General features: G+C 42.8%; 1 protein-coding gene across 3 annotated transcripts in view; it reads right to left on the bottom strand.

The window, feature by feature from the left end:
* LOC117231552 (methyltransferase-like protein 9) overlaps positions 1–22,627 on the bottom strand; it is a 43,559-nt gene that overhangs the window by 16,917 nt on the left and 4,015 nt on the right. For all 3 annotated transcript variants that reach the window (XR_004492991.1, XM_033490105.1, XM_033490104.1), the window contains exon 2: positions 10,691–10,902. Coding sequence is in view for 2 of the 3 variants with exons in the window: in XM_033490105.1 (XP_033345996.1) it covers positions 10,691–10,902 (212 nt within the window). In the remaining variant the exon portion in view is untranslated. The remainder of the gene's footprint in view (positions 1–10,690; positions 10,903–22,627) is intronic.

Here is a 22,627-nt window from a genome sequence, read left to right as displayed (position 1 = left end):
TGATGGTAAAACTACAAAAAACTGTAAAAAAAACTGTAAGATCGATATAAATAAATGAATCATAAGAGAAAGTATAAAATATCATACAGTTCAGTTTCGTCAAACGGTTACGTATTATTATCCGTATATGTACCTATGTCGCGTGCGCGGCGAGGGTGAATTTTAAAATTCTCTGCCCCAATCGTGATTCGAACGATTCCTTTCTTTTTTCTACTCCGATATTTTCTAGGGAGACGTAGTTAATATAAAAATAATAAGGCTCGTTATATACCCTATCTGCCTATTAATAATACGAACCACCGTTATTTTCTTTCTTTGTAAATATCCAACTGCAATTCTTGGAATACTAACAGGTTTTAAACTTACACGTTTGTTCTTCTTTGAGAGAAAAAGCGATATACATTTCGTAAATTACATCATACTGACTTTTTATTATCTTGTTCCTTTTTATATTTTCTAATCGATATTTTTTTTTTTTTCATCGTCATCGAAACGATCGATGCCGTGAGAGATAAGCGAGACGCTTTCTTTTGTTACTTCGATGGCGTTGTAATTTCCTCGCTATTCCTCTTTCTATCGACGAAAAGGCAAACAACCACGTATAATAACGCGTCTCCGAATAAAGCAAACTTTTCTTAATTCTCAGCGTGGAGTCTTTCGATCTTGGAGCGCGCGCGAGTTTCGTCGTTCGACCCCTCAGACATCCTGACAAACCCTCCCTCTTTCCTCGCTCGTCTCGTTTCTTTTCTCGGTCAGCGTCCTGCGATTGGTCCACGGAGACGACGTTGGCTCGTTGGTCAGTAATTATCATTAGCGCGTTTGCGCGGCGCTCGGCTCTCCTTCCGATTGGCAACCCTCTCCGTAATTAATGGAGGGGCGCAGGCGCGAATTCTCGCGTCTAATGGAAAAGCGTCTCGTGGGCGTCGACCCCTCGAAAACCTCTGGATTTCTGGCTTTCTCTCTGTTGCCAGTGCTGTGGCCACTAATTATAAACGAGGGGCGGCGCTCGTTTCACGCATACCACCCTCTTCGTGGCCACGCGCCCTCCGCCACGAGTTTGCGCCCTGCTAATTGCTCATTAACCCTTTACCTCGCCAGAGACTCGACAAATGTGGGCGTTCCTAGGTGATTTCTCTCAGGTCGAGACGGTTTTCTAAGAGGGAGACGTAACACTTTGTCGACTGAGAGTTTTATCTGTTCCACGTCCTATCTACAGGGTGGTTGGTAACTGGTGGTACAAGCGGAAAAGGGATGATTCTAGGTGTTTCTTCGACCAATCGCGGGGAGACGTAGTCGCTAGGAGAAACGTCAACGGGGGTCGTAAATCCCCGTTACGATTATAACAATCGACACCACGAATTGATCGATCCCCTGATTTCCGTTGAGGTAATAGGGGTGATTGAGTTTGTATAACACTGTGATTCACAGAATTATAAATTATATATTTCCAACACTTAGATTACACTGATGAGCATAGATAGATAGATAATCACTTATCGCACGAAGATAAGATACATATGTACGTTAGAGCAGGGCTCTTATAATTAGATTTAGTGTATTAGTGGACGTAGCACTATAAGATATTTAGGAGAGGAAATGTAGGCTCGACAATACCGAGACCGACTCTCGCGTTATGCTTAGACTGCCCGATGGGCAATAGCGGTATACTTAGTAGTTGACTTTTCCAACGATGTAGAAGAAGTGAAATCGAGTGACGATGCTGTGTCGGAGGAAAGCTAAGGATGGGTGTGTCTAGCGCACGGGACCATCGGATTTGTTGGTGCCGATGTTATTTAGGAGAGTGAGGGAATAGGCTTCGTTTTTAATTGGTTAGACGAAGGGTCTTAACCGCCCTCGAGAGAAAGTGGTTAGTGGAAGGAAAGTTGCAGCGTACGTGACAAACTAACTTTCCCTTTTTCGCCGTGGTAGACAATAGTCTTTAGAAATTCTTCCGAACCAGATGTTTGTTTTGTTTGAAGGACCTTTTCTAGGAAATCTATGAAATTTATGGAAGGTCCTTGAAACTATGGAGGATACGCTGCGAGTATACGAAGACACCTGGTTGCCATATTGCCTGCGGTGTATGGCATCGGCTAGGTAGAGTGTTACGCGACGTAACACTAGGCGAAAAGTTTTTTTTTTATTTATTTGTTGAAATTACAATCAATTCTCGCGTTGAGAATTTTCAGTAATAGGCGAAAAGTGAAGTCGAAAATATAGAATAAAAATTTTTTTTTTAATTTTTCCATCGAGACGACGATCTACAGTGAGATCCGTTATAACGAGACGCGATAAAGTGCACGCGTACCGAGCGAAAATTCAAAGTCGATTTTCTCGAAAACAAAGCCTCGAACGAAAAATTTGTATTCTATATTTTCGTCTTGTTTTTTCGCGTAGAATCACCGCCTTTCCGCTTGTTACCAACCACCCTGTAGATAGGACGTGGAACAGATAAAACTCTCAGTCGACAAAGTGTTACGTCTTCCTCTTAGAAAACCATCTCGACTTGTACCACCAGTTACCAACCACCCTGTATATTTTCTTATCCAAAGGCGTTCTAACAGGCATACCAGTAGTAGGTACTGTTGAGGTTGATAGAGGAACGAGTGGATGAATTTGTAATAGAAAAATATACCGAAATAAGCAAAGGTACAAGTATAAGTTGAGGTATAGCGTACGCTGATCCAGATCCTCGCTCTTACAGTGTTACGATACAACGGAAGAAGATATGATAGGGAGCGTTAGGGACGTTTGTATATTAGGTCGTCCGAAAAGTTTCTTTCGTTTTCTAAGGAAATAATGGATGCACGACATTTTCCGTCTTATATTATTTTATCGAATTACGTATGATCCATTTTGTTCTGTCAAAATAAAAATCGCAAGATTAGGTTTCTTTTTTTTTATAAAGATGCGTTGTTGTAAAAGACGTGTCTGTAAAAGGAAGACGCTTTTCGGACAACCTAATATTTATAGCAAAGGACATTATCAAAAAGCTAACCCTGTGGCTGTGGCTGTGGCTGAAGGCTACGAGAAACAGCAATAAAAATTTGGTTACAGCTCTTTTCTTTCTAGATCTTGTAATCCAAAACAAAATTTACATTCAAGGGCACGATATTATGGACCTTTCCTTGTTTCTTTTGTTTCGCTAAATTCTATTCTCTTCGTAACAGCGGTCTTCGGGTGACGGATATACAGAAGAAAAAGATGTAGAGGTTTTCTTGAAGTAATTACTTCGACAGGTATTATACTTTTCTGATCAAACTCGAGATATTTGAACGCGTTTTTATTTCAGAAAAGTGTGTATTCTAACACGTGTTGCTTATTGTTACGAAAGCTGAGAAATCAAAGAAGACTGGCGCGAGATAACGAACGCAGCAAAAAGAACGCGAATCGTCCGATCAAGTCGAATTTAGAAGAGCGCGATTAGATAAACTGCAGGCTGAAAAAATGATTGGACTACCAATTTACGAGGTACAAGTATTTATGTAAAAATTCTAATCCTAAATGAACTCGAAGGGGAGTTTAATAACGAAACAGAAATATAAAGTGGTTAATGAAAAAAACGGATAAAATTGCTCCTATAATCGGCACGTGGTTGTCTCGTTAGTTTTTCGTATCCGACGATTTTTATAAAATCGACGCCACTTGATACTGCGAGGCCGACAAGCACTTACGAAATTATATCGATGTTTGGCCGGCGACGAACAAAAACGAGGTGGGACGTAATGACGTGTTTTCAAGTGATAAACATCGCGAACACGTAATTCCCTGGCAACGTGTGTTTCCCAATCGTTTCCGGAAAATTACTGATTTCATTGCCGCGTCGTTGTAATTACGAAAATGCTCGGTCTGGTTCCCTCGAATTATCGACTCACGTGCTTCTGTTCGCTCATTAAAATCGTATTTACTTTATAACGCCGTAAGTTTACGTGACTTTGCCATTTGCATTGTATACGACAAATGGAAATGAACGGTTTTACTAACGACGACGTTTAAAAATTAACGTGTCTTCGATCGTAGAGCACCAAGGGATATTTACAACGTCTTAACCCTTAGAGTGCTATGGACGTATATATGCGTTTGTCAATTTTTTCGAACACCTACGGCGGAACTAATACTATTTCGTTTGTGTGAGATAAATATAAATGCATTCCTTATATATATAATAATAATATTTTATATCAAAAATCTACCGCTTCGAAACAAAAATTTCGTGAATTTCATTTAGCGTTGATACGAGACATTTTACGAAGATATTTCCAACGTAGAAGCATGTTAGGAGGAGGAAAGAGAAAGTCCGAGGAGGAGTTACCATTTCGTTTAATCGATAGGCATTTTCCATCAAAATGCCCTAATCGTGCCGGCGCAACGCAATTATCAAGAAGAAGATGTGTTGTTTGTGTGAAAAATAAGAGAAGGAGCGACACGCGATACGAATGCAGAAAATGCGATGTCGCATTATTAACTCGTGTTGTATTTACTAAATTTAACTTTCTAGTTTATCGTTTTCTAGTTTACTACCCAAATTCTAGATTATTGTAAATTTCAATGTTTATAATAAACAACTAATACTAAAAAATAACGCTCTTGAATCGTTTAATCTCGTGCAAAAGAATTACTATAACTTATTACGATTTGCGCTTTGAATAGTCAATCGACAGAGTTCAGTCTAGCGAAAAAGTACTCGGTTCACAGCGATGGTCAGCGCCGTCCGTACGGGCCGCATAGGCCGCGAGTATTCGGCACTCTAAGGGTTTAATTAGCAATTTCTCGACAACCGACTGACAACGAAAATGTAAAGAATTTCTGATTCTCGGATAGAAAATTTAGAAGCGGGGGACACAAGCGTGACGCGCAAGTTGCGGCACGTGTCGAACGAACGTCTTAAAAGTATGGCCAAGCAAAAAGATATCGTATATACCCATGAGAAAATAAGGATCTGGTCACCCTTTGAAAGTCAGGTTTACAAGGACAGAGGGGAGGTCGAAAAGCGGACAGGGAGATAACAGGTGGCGCGCGGAACTAAACAGCCCCTTTCCTCGATCGTCCTCCTTCAGCAGGTACGTACTCACGACCATTCTAAAGTTCCGCACACTCCGGGACCTGACACAAAAACTGGCTGCTGTGTTCCGTCCGACTGCGGAATCTGTCGGGACCTCCTTGTCTCACTTTGTTACGATCGATCCGACGTTTTCCACCCTCTCCCTTTCGCGTAATTTCACGTTATCTTTCTCCTTACATCGTTAGTCGATCGATAGGTATTAGGCGATCTCGATTTAGTTTACGAGAGTCGGATATTTTATCTACGTAAATCTGCAGTTTATACGAAACGTAGAGCTTCGCGTACGAGAAATATAGCGTTATCACGAACACCGAACAATTTATGAAACACGGGAACCATTTAGTAATTCGGAGAAATTCGGAGAAATTTCAGTAGGTAGATACTTTATGCTACGTGGAAATTTTCTTCCAATTATGGAAATTCTCTTTCGTACCTTTCGACTCGTGCAACAGTCTCTTGTGACGTATCTATTATCCCGACACGTATTTTAGTAACTTCGCTAAACGGATAACCCACTTTATACGCGTTTCTTGGTTTTCTCGTGTTCCTTTGGCATCGCGTTTATGCATCTTTCACGCGTTATTTCGTCGGTTCGCCCTTGATACGTAAATCTGTCGTTTCTCTATAGAGATCGAGGGAACGAACGATGCAAACCACGAAAACTACCTCTGTGTCGAGAAAGGACGATTCATTGATCGGAGCCACGCGGATGTTCGCAGATCCGAGCAATCGAATTTCTCTGAAATATCACGTTCGTTAGTCGGAGAGAATAGATTTGGCTAGACGCGTATCCCCATCGGTAAGATCAAAAGGATCGAACCTTGTGGATATTCCTCCGTATTTATCCAAGGAATCGTTTAATCGCGAATTATTATCGTACAAACGATGGTAAACTGACAGTAGCGAGAGCCCTGGCGACTATAACAGACTACGAGAGAGCGAAACATTCAATTACGCGTTTCTTGATCACGACTCTCTCGCTTTTCTACCATTCGCAGAACGTATCAAAAGTGGCAGGATAAACAGGACGAAGGCACGAATCAACAGGCACGTCGATGGAACACCGGTATTAGAAGTGAAACGGTAATGGACCGGGCTATAATTATTCCGTGTTCCGCGGAGCAAACAGCCAGTAACGACCGAATTTGCATCTGGATACAATCGTGCAGCCATGGAAATAACAGAAACTCGCTGGTTCAAGGAGAACATTTCCGGCGAACAATTAGAAATAATGGCCGTTCCACGTCGATGTAGCAATCATTGTTAATTGACATCGAAGGAGCTGCGAAACGATTCGGCTCGACGTGGGTCTCCACCTGCTCCCGGATCCCTCGAAAATTGCGCGCAATTTCGTTCGATGGTCGAAATTCATTTTCAGGTACACCGAGTATCTGATCGTTCTTTTTTCACGGCATATGCGATTGTTTTTGCAGGAGTAGAATTAAAAAGCGTAGTAGGGTAGAGGTTGTTCGAGCTAAGATCGAACGTCTTGAATTTCGTACGAAATGATCGAACTTGTATATCGCCGGACGTCGTCTTTACCAGTCATCGACGAGATAACGAAAGAGAACGAGAAACGTATCGCACGCCTGATCTTCGTATATTTGTATATTTTTCATATATATATCGTTAAAACGATTGTCTCCTCGTCTTAAAACTAAGCGTCTTTTAATTCAAAACTCGTCGTAAATTTGTTGTACTTTTTTCGTTCCTTTGCAAACTTTCGAGTTACGATATTACGCTATCGAAGATATTAAGGCATCGTTTGTTTCATTAATAATTCTACCTTTCACTATCGTAAAACTTCGTCAATTTGGCTACGTTTGAAAGACTCGCGTCTGTAGCCCGAAACAAGTAGCTTCTGTTTTCAATTGCGTCATATTAAAAGTCCTCTGTTTAATCGCAGAGTGAGAAAAAAAAGTTAGAAGCTCGACGTGTCCCAAGGGAAAGATGAAGCTGGTCGAAAAATAAAACGAAGACGACGTGGAAGATTCGAGAAAGGCGAACATCGAGACCTTCGTCCTGCGAGCGAACGGATGCACGCTTCGACCAGACTTGATTTTCTCCCTCGTCTCTCCCTCTTCTTTCTCTTCTATCTTTTCTCTCGGATGCTCTTCGATCCCCTCTAACCTCCTCTCTCCTTCGTCTTTTCTATCTTTCGTTCGCTCGAAATCGTTCGCTTCGCTGGCCGTTTCTCTCTTGGTAACCGATGGAGGACATCTCACCGCTAATTATGATTAATTTGTGAGACGAGCAAACGGGTCTCGAAGTCAGCGGCTACCAAGATGCAGGGGATCAGCCGTGGGGGGAATGTAATTAATATTCTCAGCGGGAGCGCGTTGTAACGTCACGTGAACGTCACCCAGGTGACTCCGTCGTTCTTCTCATCCTAGTTTGGAGGCTTCGGCTCTCCTCCTTCCATGCCAACGTTCTGCCGTGAATACGCATAATAAAAGCCCGGGGACGATGGCTGCTAATTGCTGTTTAAGCCGTGGCGAGTCATCATCGTAACTAGCGATGGGATCAAGTTCGACGCGTGTTTGCAAAAGTCCAAGTCGATCTTCGTACTCGAACTTCGTTTCGCGGACTTCGAATAGCACTCGCGCGAAACGATAATTCGTTCGTTATCGATTATTATCGTCGATCGTTATCGAACGATCGTTCGAAATCATACAGGAGCGAGATTTCAAACCGATTTTGACTTTTGGATAATGAAAAGAAGCGACAGGCTCTGAGATACGTATGCGTATCGCGCGTATACAATTTTCTTTCGACTTAGAAATTCGTTAACAGACTTTATGGACGAAGTTACAAGGCAGCCCCGTTCGTTACGATACGATATCATTATCGTGCAATTTCGTTTTGTATGTGCGGAATTTCGATACGGATAATTCCGTGGCACCGAACAGCGACGGTACAGTGGTTTCTTTATGGAAACAAGGGGGATCCGGATCCGTCGATGATTGATCGAGTCAAAATAAACGCGCATCTAGTATTATGTATCGAGTTAGGCTACTGTGTAGCGTGGATCGATCCGGTTTCTTTCCGAGAACGAGTTAGCGCATAGTTGGTCGTCCGAGAAGGAGTTTGCTTTGGAGAATAAAATCATCGGTGTCTTTGATTTAACGTCGATGATTTTCGACAGCTATTTTCGCTCGTAACAGCGACATCGATTTCCGTAACGACGAACGTGAAAAGTCGCTAGATTCGAATAGCAGAACGTCGAAAGCGTAACGAATTACTAAAACGATATACAGGTACAACGAAATGGTCGGGAGAAATTTTTAGTTAATTGAGAGATTGTTTTTCAAGATACGTGGAGCGTGCGTAGAAAGTAATAATCGGACATACCGATGAGATAATGTGGCTGGATTATGATATAAAAGTAGGTATTCACGTAACGATAGAACGTGAAAAATTGCGAAGAAAATAACGCGTGACAGGCTCTATTTTTAAAATAACAGCCTTAACTGCGAGATTATGGAAGTTAAGAGGTCGAGCATAACGAAAATTATCTGATAGCGTGGAATTACTATTTTGGATGGTATAAACGAAAGTTATCTTGATAGTCCACGGCACAGGGCCAACCGATAAGGCGATGCAATTTGGAACGCCGAATATTCTACCTATACGCTTAGTTACTTCCCTTGTTTCACGTCGCGAATAATACCCATCTTAAATTCAACTTGGTATTACGAATGTTTTTCACGAATATCGAGTATACCGTATTACGTAAAAATATTTGAAATATTCTGGCAATTTAATTCATAGTTTAATTCATAGTATTATGAATTGATAATTTCAACGTTCGCGGCGAAAACAATCCTGTCTACTATCGAATTTTTAATACGCGGGCAAAATGTATTTACCGATTTTATCGATTCGACGTCGAGTTAACGAGAAAGCGACAAAGAACCGTGCTTTCTCTACCGTTCCCATATAAAAAAAAAACGACGAAAAAGCTCTTACTTCTTTAACGATACCACCGATAAAGATCTGAACTTGCGTAAACGCTATTTACGCCAGTCTATTTACGGTGTCGTACAATCAAATTTCAAGATATACCAAGTTGCCCCAAAAGATTCTTTCGTTTCGCAGGAAAATAACAGATATGTTCTATCGAAAGAAAATGGATCATACGTAATTCGATAAAATAATATAAAACAAACTATTATTATTCTACTATTTCCTTATAAAACGAAAGAAAGTTTTCGGACAACCTAATACTTTCTACAAACGTTAGATATATATGTTCGAGACACGATCAAAATCAACCTAACGAGAGAAAATCGCCAAAAATTTATCCCACGATGTACCCCTATCCAGGTATTCCCATAGCGCGTTAATTGCTCAATCCTGCCTACACGGTCTCGAAAATTCGTACGAGAGAGAAGAAAAGAAAAAAAAAAAAAAAAAGAAAGAAAAAAGAAAGCTGCGCATCATTCTAATTCATGAAGCGACCGGCGAGGCTGTCCCGCCTAGTAGCACGCGGATAACCGTGCTGGATTTTAATAAACGGTTCCCCGGTCAATCCCATATACACAGGCGGCACAGTGGATGCGGAGGTGTTTCGCCTGGTAGCTGCCAGGACGACGCGTAGCTCGGGGAGAGGTTAATCACCCGCGTTGGATTTTAATAAACGGTTCGGGGGGCAAACAAAGCTGGTCATCAATAACCATTCCCCTCTCCCTGTACCAGGTACCCCTTGCCACCTGTCTCTGTCTCTTTCTTTCTTCTTTCTAGCCCTTCGTTCCCTTCTCTCTCTCTATCCTGTCTAGCGGCCGAGAAGAGACCCAGCTCGAGAGCCGACCCAGCAACGGGGTACAACCGGCAGAGGAGCCTTTGCCACCAGGTTGTCGAGCCTCATCGGACAGCCAGATAGGCGGAGATCGTATCTGCGTGGTTATTAATTAACCGGCGAGAAGGGAAAGCCTCCTTTCATCACCTCGCAAACGATCTACCTTAGCAAGGCCGAGGCCGAGACCTTGCCCTAGCGAGATGCCAGCAGATTCGCAAAGAGACCCTGTGGATTTTCGGCACTGGCCGAGTATTTGTTAGGGGGCTGTGCTTCCGGTTATGCGAGGAGAAATTGTTCGATGTCGTCGGAAGATCGGAGGGTTTTACGAGAGTCGTAGAGATTATCAAAGTTAGCGAGGCTTCTGGATGAAAGCTGTACTCTTGTCGAAGATACGAAAGACAAATTTCACGCGCTTCGCACGATCCGGCCAGAATCGTCGACGCTTTTTCTAGGTATATTCACAGACGTATCTCAGCGTTTTAATAATCGTGCGTTTAATTTCCTTCCGGGTCTAACGATCTCGATCTGGAGACTTTGAACAAATTCTTCCACATCTCGCGCGTATGTCTAAGCGGAACATAAAATTTTGAAGATCGATGGTACGCGTAAATTTATGTCTCACGATCGGATGACATAATATAGAATTTGGAACAGCGAGCAATTCGTTTTACGTATCGTTAGTTGCTAGTACGCGATGCATGCAGTTTGTATAGGGATAAAATTTTTATCGGTAAAAAGATTCGGTTTTTACGATGTTAAACGTGCGGATGATCGAGTCCATTTAACGCGACGATCTTCCGATCTTTCGCGTCGTGGTTTACAGTACTCACCCGTTTATGGAAGTTCGGCTGATGAACCAGGACAGAGCGGATCTTGCCAGAGAATGCCAGGCTTGCAACGGTAAAGAGTCCGATCTCTCGATGGATTTCATTAGGAAGATTTCGGCGGTTTTGTCGGGTTGATCGTGCTGGAGTCCTGTTCCAAGGGGAATCCACAAACGCAGCAAATCTTCCCGGATTTTCGTTCTGTCCACTTTGTACCACTGCAACAAGGCCAAGAATTGCACGCGTGCATACGTGTGTGTGCGTGAAATATTTTTCAAACCTAATACAAATACCAATTCTTAAAAGTATCTGCTCTCTTTTCTCTATAGATTTCTCTATTGATACAATTTAAAAAAACGTACGGACGCAAGAAGCGACACATACAAACGTTAAACCGATACGACCGTTGATGCGACGCTGCGTCTGTAAAACGACAATCTAAGAAACATACAAAGACGCTAGAACTAGGTATAAAAATTAAACTACCGATAAGCTATCCTGTGATCGTTTCGATCGACGTCGAAATCTACCGACAGGACATTCCCGTGGTCGAACGTAGCGATAATTGCAATACGTTCGAGCAACGACGTACCAAATTATAATTCAAAGGCAGGCTCGTCGCTCCGAACGAAGCAAGGAACGATCCAAAGCCACGTTCGAGTATCGGGCAGGAATATTTTCAATTTCGCAGGCAATCACGACACGCATCACGTTCCGCGAGACCGCGGCCTCCGCAAAATTTCGCGGTGGGTTAATGCGTCGAAATAAGAGCCGCGGCCCCCTTGCGATTCATTAACATCCCGCAAGGTGTCCGGCAAAAAGTGTTTCTCGCTTCATTATCGGAGCCGCGTATCGCGACATTAACGATATTCCTCCGGTGCCGGCGAACGGTTTCGGTGCGGAACCGCAAAACAGTCGGAGAAGCAATTACGTTGACCGGTCCTCCGCTGGCAGCATCGGTGGCGGCGGTCACCACCACCGGACCATCGCCACCGACCGTCGCTATGTATATATACCATGCCACTACCACTAAGCACCAAGCAACGCCAGCAACACCAGCAACACCGGCAGCACCGGCACAGTCTGGCTCGGTGTGGCTGTGGTACACGACAGATATCCGATTTCACCGTCAGCTTCCGAGAATGAGAACCAATTACGCGGCCCGGGGCATTAAGGAATCGATCTAATTTGCGCGCGGTGGTGGCTCTTAATGGCGAGCGCCGACCGATGAAATTATACGAAAATGTAATCAACGCGCTTTTTGTCTCGTTTCGCTCCAAGGGCAGGGGCGTAATTAGGAATGCTTTTGCGCCTCGCGACGGGGGACACTTGTTGCTTTCTCTCCCTCACCTTGCCTCTACCTTCCGCCTTCTTCTCTCTCTCTCTCTCTCCTTCTTCTCTTTTTCTTTATACGCATGCCTTCTTTTTTCCTCACCAGGCAATCGTTCGTTTTCCTCTCTCGCACTCTTTATTTTTTTGTACGTCTTTTTCTCCTGCTCTCCCACCCCATTATTCCCTGTTCCTCTTTCAGACTCGCAAGTCAAGAGACCTGGAAAAAACGAGGAGAACGACGAAGAAGAAGAAGAAGGTAGGTGGGGAATGGTGAGATGGAAGGACCCGGCCACAGAAGGAGAGTAATTAACGCCGTGGTGCCCAGGTGCGCGGCCCTAAGAAGTCGTTTATGGATTGCTCGGCAGCCGCACCGTACGCGGCCATCAATTAGATTCTCTAATTAAAACAGTCCCTTCTCGGCCCCGGGGAATTAACTCCCGGCAAACCTCTGTAATATTCTGTCGACTCTGTCATCGTCGAGGTCCATAGGGCCTTGGCTATCTCTGATTTCCCAATCTCTTCTTTCCTCTTGCTTCTTTCGTATCTTTTGCCTCTATCTTCTCGTCCTATCGCTCGTATTTCGAGCTTGAGTTTTTAAATCGCTTCGCGAGTATGTAATACGATGTTCGTTCGAAGACGCAACGTAAGAAGGCAACGAAATGCGTATAATTGCAAGATAGAATGGGAAATGTTAAGAAATTTGTTGGACAATGTTAAAAGGAATTTTTGTTGGATCGTCGTTACAAGAACAAGTATTTCTTCTTTTAAAGACGGATATTTCGTTAAGCGTGACAATTTCTTAGACCAATTCGGAGTAGAATAGATTTAAAGATAATTATTTAGCTGTCGTCGTCGACGAGGAAAATAATTCGATACTGTACGCCTTTAATTTTCAAGGGGAGAAACGCGTGAATTTGCACTTGGAAAGTTTTACTCCGCTCGTATCCCTCTGCAACGAGCCATCGAGCTTTTTCGCGATGCATTTATATCGTTGTTCGACGAAAAGATAGAAATACCGAAAGAAGAAGGTAGCGAATTTAGCAGAGAATAAGCGCAACAAATACGCGAAACAATAGCCTCAGCCAGATTACTCATCTCGAACGAACAACGCCTTAATTAAATTAACCTCGAGTGAAGAAGAACCGGAGAAAGAGACTGGTCGACTCGGGGCCGCATCTGTCGAAGCAATGAATCATGTAACTCGATCATTACTCTAATGAACTCTGGACGACTTTTCCCTGGTAATTGAATTGGAACAGTGACAAAGGGGAGGTGGCCAAGAAGGAATCTGAAAATCAGCGATCTACGCGAGCTACGCGGACGAGAGAAGGAAAGACAGACAGAAGGAGTGGCGTACGATTTTAATTATAGCTGGCAGCATGCATCGCTAATTGCAAGTAGCCAACGTTGCTTCCACCTCCGTCATCGCACTTTCATTCGACTTTTTCGCGATTTTTTCGCGACTTTTTCTCACCACGAATTACAAATGGCTACCGAGGTGCTGGTGCGGAGACCGGACAGCATTCCTCTTTGTGTCATTAGTGGCGACTTTCTGCGAGGCAACCGTCGGACAGAGACGGGGCGAAATCGTCGAAGGGAAGGAGCAAAAGGGAATCAGATTCGCGCACCTTCCGTCTAGTCCAGCGCACGCACCAATCGCATCTCTCCACTCGGACAACAAGTAGCCAACTCGGAAATCACGCTCATCTAAATCAACGTCTCGCGTACCACCGACAAACGACACGGACGCCTCGATCTTTCTATACGTATACATATTAAGTATTACGATGCGATGGTACGACCCGTGCATTTGCGTGTTAAAATGAGACGAAAATGATCTATGGAAGGTCGTTGCGACGATGAAAAAGAGAGACGCGCGTATAAAAAAGATATAATTATAGAAATGTAATATAGTCGGACGATATAAATGTAAAAATATCGCGTAAACATAATATAACTTTATAAACATCGATCGTAGAGCAGAATGCCGTACTTATTCGAACTTTTACTAAGCAAAATGGGTAATTTTCGTTAGGAGAATATTTCCACCGATTATTTTGCGTATCATAAAGCAAAAGTCTCGTGTGTTTTTTTTTTTTTTTTTTTAATTTCTTCGTAATGAACGTATACTCGATGCGACTCGCTTCTTCGTCGTTAGGTTTCAAGCGACCAGCGTAATAAACGAACGTCTTAGTAACGAAGTACTCGCGTAAAAGGATGAAAATAAAAAGCAATGCGACAAACGTGCTTGATAATCAGTACTTAAGCTAAGAAAGAAAGAGCAGTTTCGCGTCACAGTTCGAGTCTATGAGATCCGTGCTCCTCATCGCGCGAGACTCGTGTTCAACGCGCTTCGTCCCGAATGGTTATGTGCCTGTTTATGACGGTACGCTGCAGTGCATAGGAGAACTTGCGAAACGTAAACTTCGCCGTATAACCCGTGGCACCGTACCTACTACCATTCCTCGTCAATGAGAGTATTTCAAGGTTACGACATTTTTGACTGTCCTACTTACCTACAGCTTGCTCGTTGCGACGTTACCTCGATACTAAGATCGGTCGTTCGACGTCCATCGATAGAAAAGTTTTCGCCTAACGTAACTTTATTTAACTTCCAATTGCTCGTTCGCGCGATTTTCCGCAAACTTTCTTTCGTCGACGGATTACCGATAAGTTGATTAACATCGAGAAGAGTTAAGAACAAGGAGAGCGATACACCTACATATATCGTCTCTCTCTCTCTCTGTGTGTCCAACGATTATACCTCGGCGTAGGATCGTCCGTGCCTGCAGCTATCCGGCGTTCGTCCAATAAAATGGAATTTTGCCAAGCGTAGATCGAATCGCGAGATCTTGAATCTCCATTTCCTTTCTCACTCTCTCGACCATTACGATATCGCGATATACACGTAGTATTCGTTTCTCTCAACGAAGCAAGTGTTTCCTCGAGTTTCTTTTTCTGAAAATCTCTCCGGTATTCAGAGATGGAGAGGGGGCCCGAAGCACGCGTAAACCTGGCGTAGGTAAACTGCGAACGATAAACAACGCTCGTCGAGCGGTTTATGCTTTCCGCGAAGAATACTGGGGATGTTTGGTCGCTCGTACGTGGAACTCTTCGAATTCCAGGGTCGTGTTGGATCGCGAGTCAAACGCATTCTCTTCCTGTGCCATTATGTTATACCGGAGGCGGCAGCGGTGGCGGGCGCGAGCCAAGCAGGCGTTATATTGGCGCCGTGGGAGAGAATCGACGCCATCTTTCCAAGTTTCCGAACCTGTCTCGTGATTTCACCGGCGACCACCGAGTGCCACGTTCCCGAGATTAACCGCGCCGATGCAAATGCTACGGATTTTCGAATCGATCGATCCTTCCGATGCTCCTTTCTTCTCCGCGTCGAACCGCGGTCCGAGACTCGGCGAGCGAGATCGAGCTGTTGCGACAACCGTTTCGAACGGAATACGTCGTTTGTCGTTTATCGTTGCGCAGCTGGCTTGGCATAAGAAACTTCGTTTTCTTTTCCATTCCACGGCAATTAGTTATTCCGCTTTGCACAGGGCTCGTTGAATTTGCTATTCACTTTCAACTAGTTAACCGAGTTCAACGAGTATACGCGTCGTTCGAAATAAACAATTACCATTTACTACGAAAACTCGCAATTTTAGTAAAAAGTAACGTAAATGACATTTAGTGGTATGTTTTCTTTATACTTGCAGTGAAACCATCGTGTATTTTATTTAAGACGAAAAGAGTTTGAAAAATGACAGTTCGATCATTCGATTATTCTCTTCGGTATATCGATTATCCTCTGTATAATATATTGCTTTTTATAAATCGATTCGATTATTTTCCTCGATGCGTCGACTACTCCCCGAGTCGTTTTGCGCGTTTTACTTTATTACCTTTTCGCAATTTTCGAGTCTTTAATAACAATACCATTTTTCAACGATGAATTGTTAATTGTTTCCTTCGTCGTTTCGCTTTATTTTTCGTAAAATTTATAACGGGGGCATTTACCTCGCGATCGACGTATATACTCGTCGTCGCTTCATTTTATCTGCGCAGCCTGTAAAGGATTTTTGAAACTAAACTCCGCAGTTAACAGGTTAAGCGGTAACGTATCCTTGCACCACCTTCAGCGACATAAAAATCCTAAAATCAAGAAATATTCCATTCGTTAGGTTTCTAATAACGATAAAGACCGATTATCTTTTCTATTGCGTTATTGAAAAGCGGCAAGTATCAGGGAAAATTTCAATTAATTTCTCCGTTTCCTTGGGAGAGTATCGAACAAAATTTCGCAAGAGCAGAATGCAGAGATGGTGCCCCTTTTTTGAAGATTCACAACGTGAACATTTCGGGTGGGGAGTGTTGATTGGAAAAGCAGCGGTGTGCAGAAAGCGTCGGTGTAACTAACCGTGAGGAGTTTTCATCGAGATCGACGATCGACTAACGAAGCTGGCCGCGCCTAGAATATCAGTTCGTTTGCGCGAGAAGAGAGGCAATTCGAGTTTTCTAAATCCTCCAGGCTGCCGACACGATCTACGATAACGACGACTCTACATCGAAAATTTTCGTACGTTCGCGAAAATAAATCGAAGAACTACTTGCCTTTGTGATTTTATGCGTGCCGTCTCGTATCCACGCAACGACGTAGCGATAAGCCTATGGAATTTTGCAAAGATCTAACGAAGCTAATCTCGCGAATAGGCTGCGAATGTTCGTGCATTTAGGAAAAATTTAAAGAAGCAAAAATACATAAAACGCGTACGGTATTTTTCAAAGCGAATAAAAAGACAGCTTTGGTAACATGGAAATTAATCGATGGCATATCGAGTTCTACGATTTCCCCATGTTAGAATTTAACGCGTTGTCTGCCACGCGCGTTTTCAAAGAAATCTCCGTCAGACCACGCGTACAGCAGTACCGAGCGTTCTCTGCTAGGTGCACCCATCGATATTTTAGTAATGCGAATCGCTCAAGTGGTAGTCTCAAGAATGATCTTTCGTTTCGTTTGTTCGCAACGTTAAAAACCACTTGCTGTTGTCGAATATAACGAAGAAAAGTGTGGTACAGATTATTCCGACCAAATGGTTTCTTACGCCACCACGATTAGAAAAGGAATCAAATGGTACGGAAAACTTGGCATTCCTTCTGCGAATTCCTGTTGCAAACGCTTTGACCGTTTACAAAATTGCGACAAGGGAAGATATAGATGTTAGAATATTTAGACAGTCGTTAGTCGCAAAATTATCAAGGTTGTCCGAAAATACAAAAAATTCTTGTCTTCGTAATATCGCCGTTTGGAAAAACGATTCCGGAAGAAGCATTAGACGCGCGTGCAAACTATGTTATGCGAATAAAAGACGTCGAATGGACCGAACAAAGGCAGAAAAGTTTTACATTCTAAATAATATTTTTAATAAACCATTTTCGTATTTTTATTTTATAACAATTCAACTACTATTACAATTAATTATTAATTAACAATTTATTATTATGGAATATCTTTTCAAATACCTACGACGATCCTTCGCAAGTAGTCGAATAAGCGATATCCGAATATGGATTACGCGGCCTGACCAGAAACTTTGCTGACACCCGAATACGGGTGTCGTGGCGGTCAACGTGTTAAGTGAGCGATATGGTATAATTAACAAAGTGTGCAGGTAAAGAATTTATGGATCGTTGACAGTTGGCCAGTTAATCTCAGACTGACCGTACGTAGTGACCCATGGTCCCTTAAAAGATTTAGAACCCCACTCTCCATACAGTAGCGAGTATGACCTGTGTAAGTGTCCTGTTCAAATGTCTGTGTAGGTGTCTGTATAAGATTATTCGTGTCTCTGTGTGTAATATCGTTGTATTTCAACATTCCATTACAAAGTATGACTTTTATCGCGTTATTCGCTTGTTGTCTCCGCGTACAATTTTTTATATAATTCCACATATACAGGGTGGTTGGTAACTGGTGATACAAGCGAAAAGGGGGCGATTCTACGCGAAAAAAGAAGTCGAAAATATAGAATACAAATTTTTATTTTTTTTTTAATTTTTCCATCGAAACAACGATCTACAGTGAGATCCGTTATAACGAGACGCGATAAAGTGCACGCGTACCGAGCCAAAATTCAAAGTCGATTTTCTCGAAAACAAAGCCTCGAACGAAAAATTTGTATTCTATATTTTCGACTTGTTTTTTCGCGTAGAATCACCCCTTTTCCGCTTGTACCACCAGTTACCAACCACCCTGTATATATATTTCTATGAAATATATATAAATTAATTATACAACTGTATAATCATAAAATAGATGTATAATCATATAATAGACATTTACAACTACAAATAAAATCTAGTATAAACTAAATAATAATATCTATTCCTCGACATCTAGTTCGACTAAATAAATTTCTAATACTCTCGGATAAATAGGTACGTATCTTGGAACGTTTTAAGCCAGCGTCGAAGCCACGACCGAACTGGTAGCTAAACCAATCGCAATCAACTATCTTCTTGGACATAGTCTTTTCGCTCAGGAAACAGCTATAACTATTTCGCGAACGATCGTTCTCGAACATGGTCGATTCGAAATTATTTGTAAGCGCTATCCGCGATGATGCAAAATGAATCGGATCGTTATCAGACAGCGCATCGTGCAGACGTATACGTAGCTACGTATAGGATGTTCCAGAAAGTTGATGCCAAACTTTAGAAGCACGTGGTATTCGTCGAATCGATCAAAGACTCTCCATAAAAGGAATTTTAATTTATACGCTACGCGTACTAATTTTTTACTATATATATATATATGTCTTGTACGTACCAAGCAAACGTTTCCTATAGATAGGTACTACGTACGACGTACATTTTCAGATTTGAAATTTGACCGATACGATCGCGACAATCGCGTCTCTTTATACCGCTAATGAAATTTCAAACGTACGACATATGACAGATAATAATCTCACCGATGAGAAAGTCTCGCGACACCAAGACCGATGATATTTGGCCCAAACGTCCGAACGCTCGTTCGCTTCGTTTCACGAGCGCCGTGTACGTACTTTCCAAGTTTGGCATAACTTTCTGAAACACCCTGTATAAGCAAGTACGTATACCCACACGGATGGAACCGATATAATCGTTTGGAGTGCCTTTGGTTGGCGCGAGACGCGATCGATCATGCGTGAAACGGCTGGAAGAGCACTCTCTGGTTACGTACGTTCTACTCTCTGTACGTTCCTCGACTTACCGGTGGTGCCCCAGAGGAATATTTCGAGAACGAGCCGATAACGATCTGTGTCCGTCCCGCGGCTTCGTTATCCGATCCGTATAGCCGCGTAAAATAACTTGCAAATTACGATGTGTGCGGCTCGACCGTCTCATCGTCCCCTTTCTCGGCCTTTTTTCAACAGGCTTTCCAACGTTTTCCACGGCTTTTATGACAGCCTTCTTCTTCTTCCCTTGCATCGGTTCATCGATAGGTCCGTGTTCACGTACGGAAAGCACTATCGTATTCTCTCCTACATCCATAATATCTCTTCCTTTTCTCCGCGATATCCACGAGCCGTTCCTAAGCCGTTGATATTTATTTTACTCGTTCTTCTTTTTCTCTTGGTTTTTAACTTTTTTCCCCCCTGCCCCTTGCTTTTCGTTTCCTTTACTTCTTTGTTCTTTGAGAGGAACGATATCGCGATGCCTTTGTCGAAGCCACGATAAGTATACGGTGCGCGCGAAAATCTTCCGTATACTCGCTAATTTAGCTTGTCGCGAAGGATAACACCTTGCGCGCGGCAATCTCGTTTTACCAACTATTTCGTATTACCAACTATTTCACTCTGAGCCTTCGTAGCGATGAATCTCCTCTACGTTTATCGGTCGAAGCTGCCACGCTAACGAGAGGAGGATCCGAAATGTTGCTTTTCGATCTTGATCTTGGTCCCGCGGGCTTGGCTAGAGCGGAATCTCTATCGCTGCACGTAGAACCGCGCATGTGGTTGTTTAATAGTTTCAAAGATGCGAACCTGAGAACGAAACGCTGTTTCTCTGGATACCGAGACGATTATCGCGACTAATCAGATTTTAGCGTGTCGAAAGGTTGCGAAGATCGAATTTTTTCTTTTATCCGTGATCGAGAGGATTACACTTTCCTGGTAGTAAAAAGATAACCGAGTACCGAAGTTAATAATGAATTCTCCTTAAAGGTAACGAGTGCTCGAGTAGATACCCGTGTCTTTCTATTTTTACAGTAAAACAGATATCAGTTACGGTTGTTTGATCTTTTACTACGTCAAGTTACCTGGAAGTTATGCATCCTTCTGTCCAGCTTATTATCCTTCAAACTTCATTTCGTTCGTTTATTCGTTTCGATACCGTCGATCGAGGTTTCCAGTTGTCGGTGATCTTCAAATTTCGAATTAAAAGAAAAGAAGAAAACGACAGTCGATCGTAACGTTGCTTTTTCACGAGCAAATAAAATTCTGATCATTATTAATTTATGGATTATAAAGATATATTCCGAGTTTCATTTGATATTTCTTATCTACCTACGATTAAATTTAATATATTAAATTACGTTTAGATAAAGACAAGTTGCGTGCAATTCTTTTTGTCGTCAAAGGCATTCGTCGAAGTCGACCCTGGAAAATCGGAAAAAATTCCTCGGAATCTATCGTTTACTTTACGAAATTACCGGATCGAATACCGAGTTAAACGTCACTTACGTTGACACATTCGGTATACTCGCGCAGAATCCGAAATATACCTATCACGTCGATTTTGATCTACCTTTACGAGGTAATAGCAACTTGTTGTTATTGCGTGTGAAACGTAAAGTGTCTGGTCGACGATTTCAGAGACATAAGTGGTTGAAATGATACACCTTACGAAGTGTTAATAAAACTTGAATTGACCAGGATGAAGGCGGTACAAGCGGGCCTCCGTTGGTAGATCCCGAATCACAGGATCCGATCCGGTTTACATGATATTTTTTGCTAATTGATTCCTGTTCGCAATGGCATCAACGAGGCACGATAACGAGTGGCCTGATAGTTATCGTACGTGCGTAGAGTTACAAACGGAAACTTTTTATTGGCACGATACGATACGTTAACGATTCTTAGCGATCGAACAGCATCTTCTAATCTTCTGTAATCTTCTAATAACGATGTTTAGATAAAAAAAAAAAAAAAAAAAGAACGCGAAACAGCTTGACGGAAAGGTACATTCGCCATCGAATAATTTATACAATTATATGTTTTATTAACTTAACCTCACGAGTCGAACCTTGTCGAGTCGTTAATCCCCAAAAATCAGCGATTCGAGTCAAAGCCAAAGGTTCAGCGACGTTGATACGAAGCGTAGCAAATGCGAAAGAAATCTCTAGTAAGAAGGAAAAAAGAAAAGTATGCCAGGCTAACGTCGCTTATCGCTCGTTGCTTTTTCACGGTCTATGCTCGACGAAAAGCCGGCGCGGAAGAAATCAGCAAAAATGCGAAATACCAAAAGAGCCGGGAGGGACGGGCCTAATGAAATCCTTCGTTTCACCGAGTCTCGTCTTGGAACCGTGCCTTTTTTTGCCCCGCGACTTTCAAATCGGTCGGCGGCACCGCCGGCCCCCTCGCATCGGCAACTCGCGTCTCGTGCGCAAGAAGTTCGGCGACAAAGCGTATCGTGTACGGCGAACGAGAATTCTGCCGAATGGATCGGCGTTCACGTTGGAAACCGGTATCCTGCGTACGAATAAAGACATAAATACGACTTGTTCGGTCGATCGAGCGTCGATCTACGCCGCAGAAATCAGTTTTTCGGCTGGTGGATCCACTGCGCACGCATGCTCGCGCACACGACGCACGCCCGCGATTATACGACTTGATAAACGAACATCCACCGACCATACGGATTTATCGCCGGTCCTGACAACATCTTTCGCGATTCTTCACCGTGAAAGTGCCGCGAAAGATCCTAGATCTCGCTTTATGTTCATGAACGATAGTCGTATTCACCGTTGGTCGTTCTTTTCTCGAAACAATACCATCTCACGCGAACGATAACGCACGGTATACTCGTCTTCGTTCCTCTCTAGATTCGTTCGTTGCACCGCGCTCTGCTACTGCGTCGCGTAACAACTATCGCGACTCGATATTATTTACATTGTCGTTATTTAGTCTGAGCCATGCGTGTCACGTGCTATTCTCCGCTGCTAAGTATCTACGTGTGTACGTATATGCCCGGTCTGTGTATTTATCGTATGTGAGATTTATCTCGAAGAACGCTTCGAAGCTATGAATACGCGCTCGCGTATACATTATGTATATTTATTTTTGTCCTTTGCGGTTTTTTATGCTATTTCGACGGAGATGACGAATCGTTCGACCGTCCACTTGTTTTGTAAATCGTCATTCGTGTTTGTTTTGATCTTTTCGGCTGTTGTACGGTGTCCGATTTCGTCAGAGATAACATCGAGACGAACTGTTGCAACACGGGCTACGATACGATGTAGTATTGGTTGGTGGCTAATTAACTTAAATAAACGATTTTATTAAACTTTTAGACTTTGTTATATATACGTTATATGTAACAGGCACGTATGTTTCGATCCACTTGGAAGTCGAATAT

Source organism: Bombus vosnesenskii, unplaced genomic scaffold, assembly GCF_011952255.1.
Source record: "Bombus vosnesenskii isolate JDL3184/JDL3185 unplaced genomic scaffold, Bvos_JDL3184-5_v1.1 scf7180000013272, whole genome shotgun sequence".
NCBI lineage: Eukaryota > Metazoa > Arthropoda > Insecta > Hymenoptera > Apidae > Bombus > Bombus vosnesenskii.
This window is presented reverse-complemented; position numbering and strand designations above follow the sequence as displayed.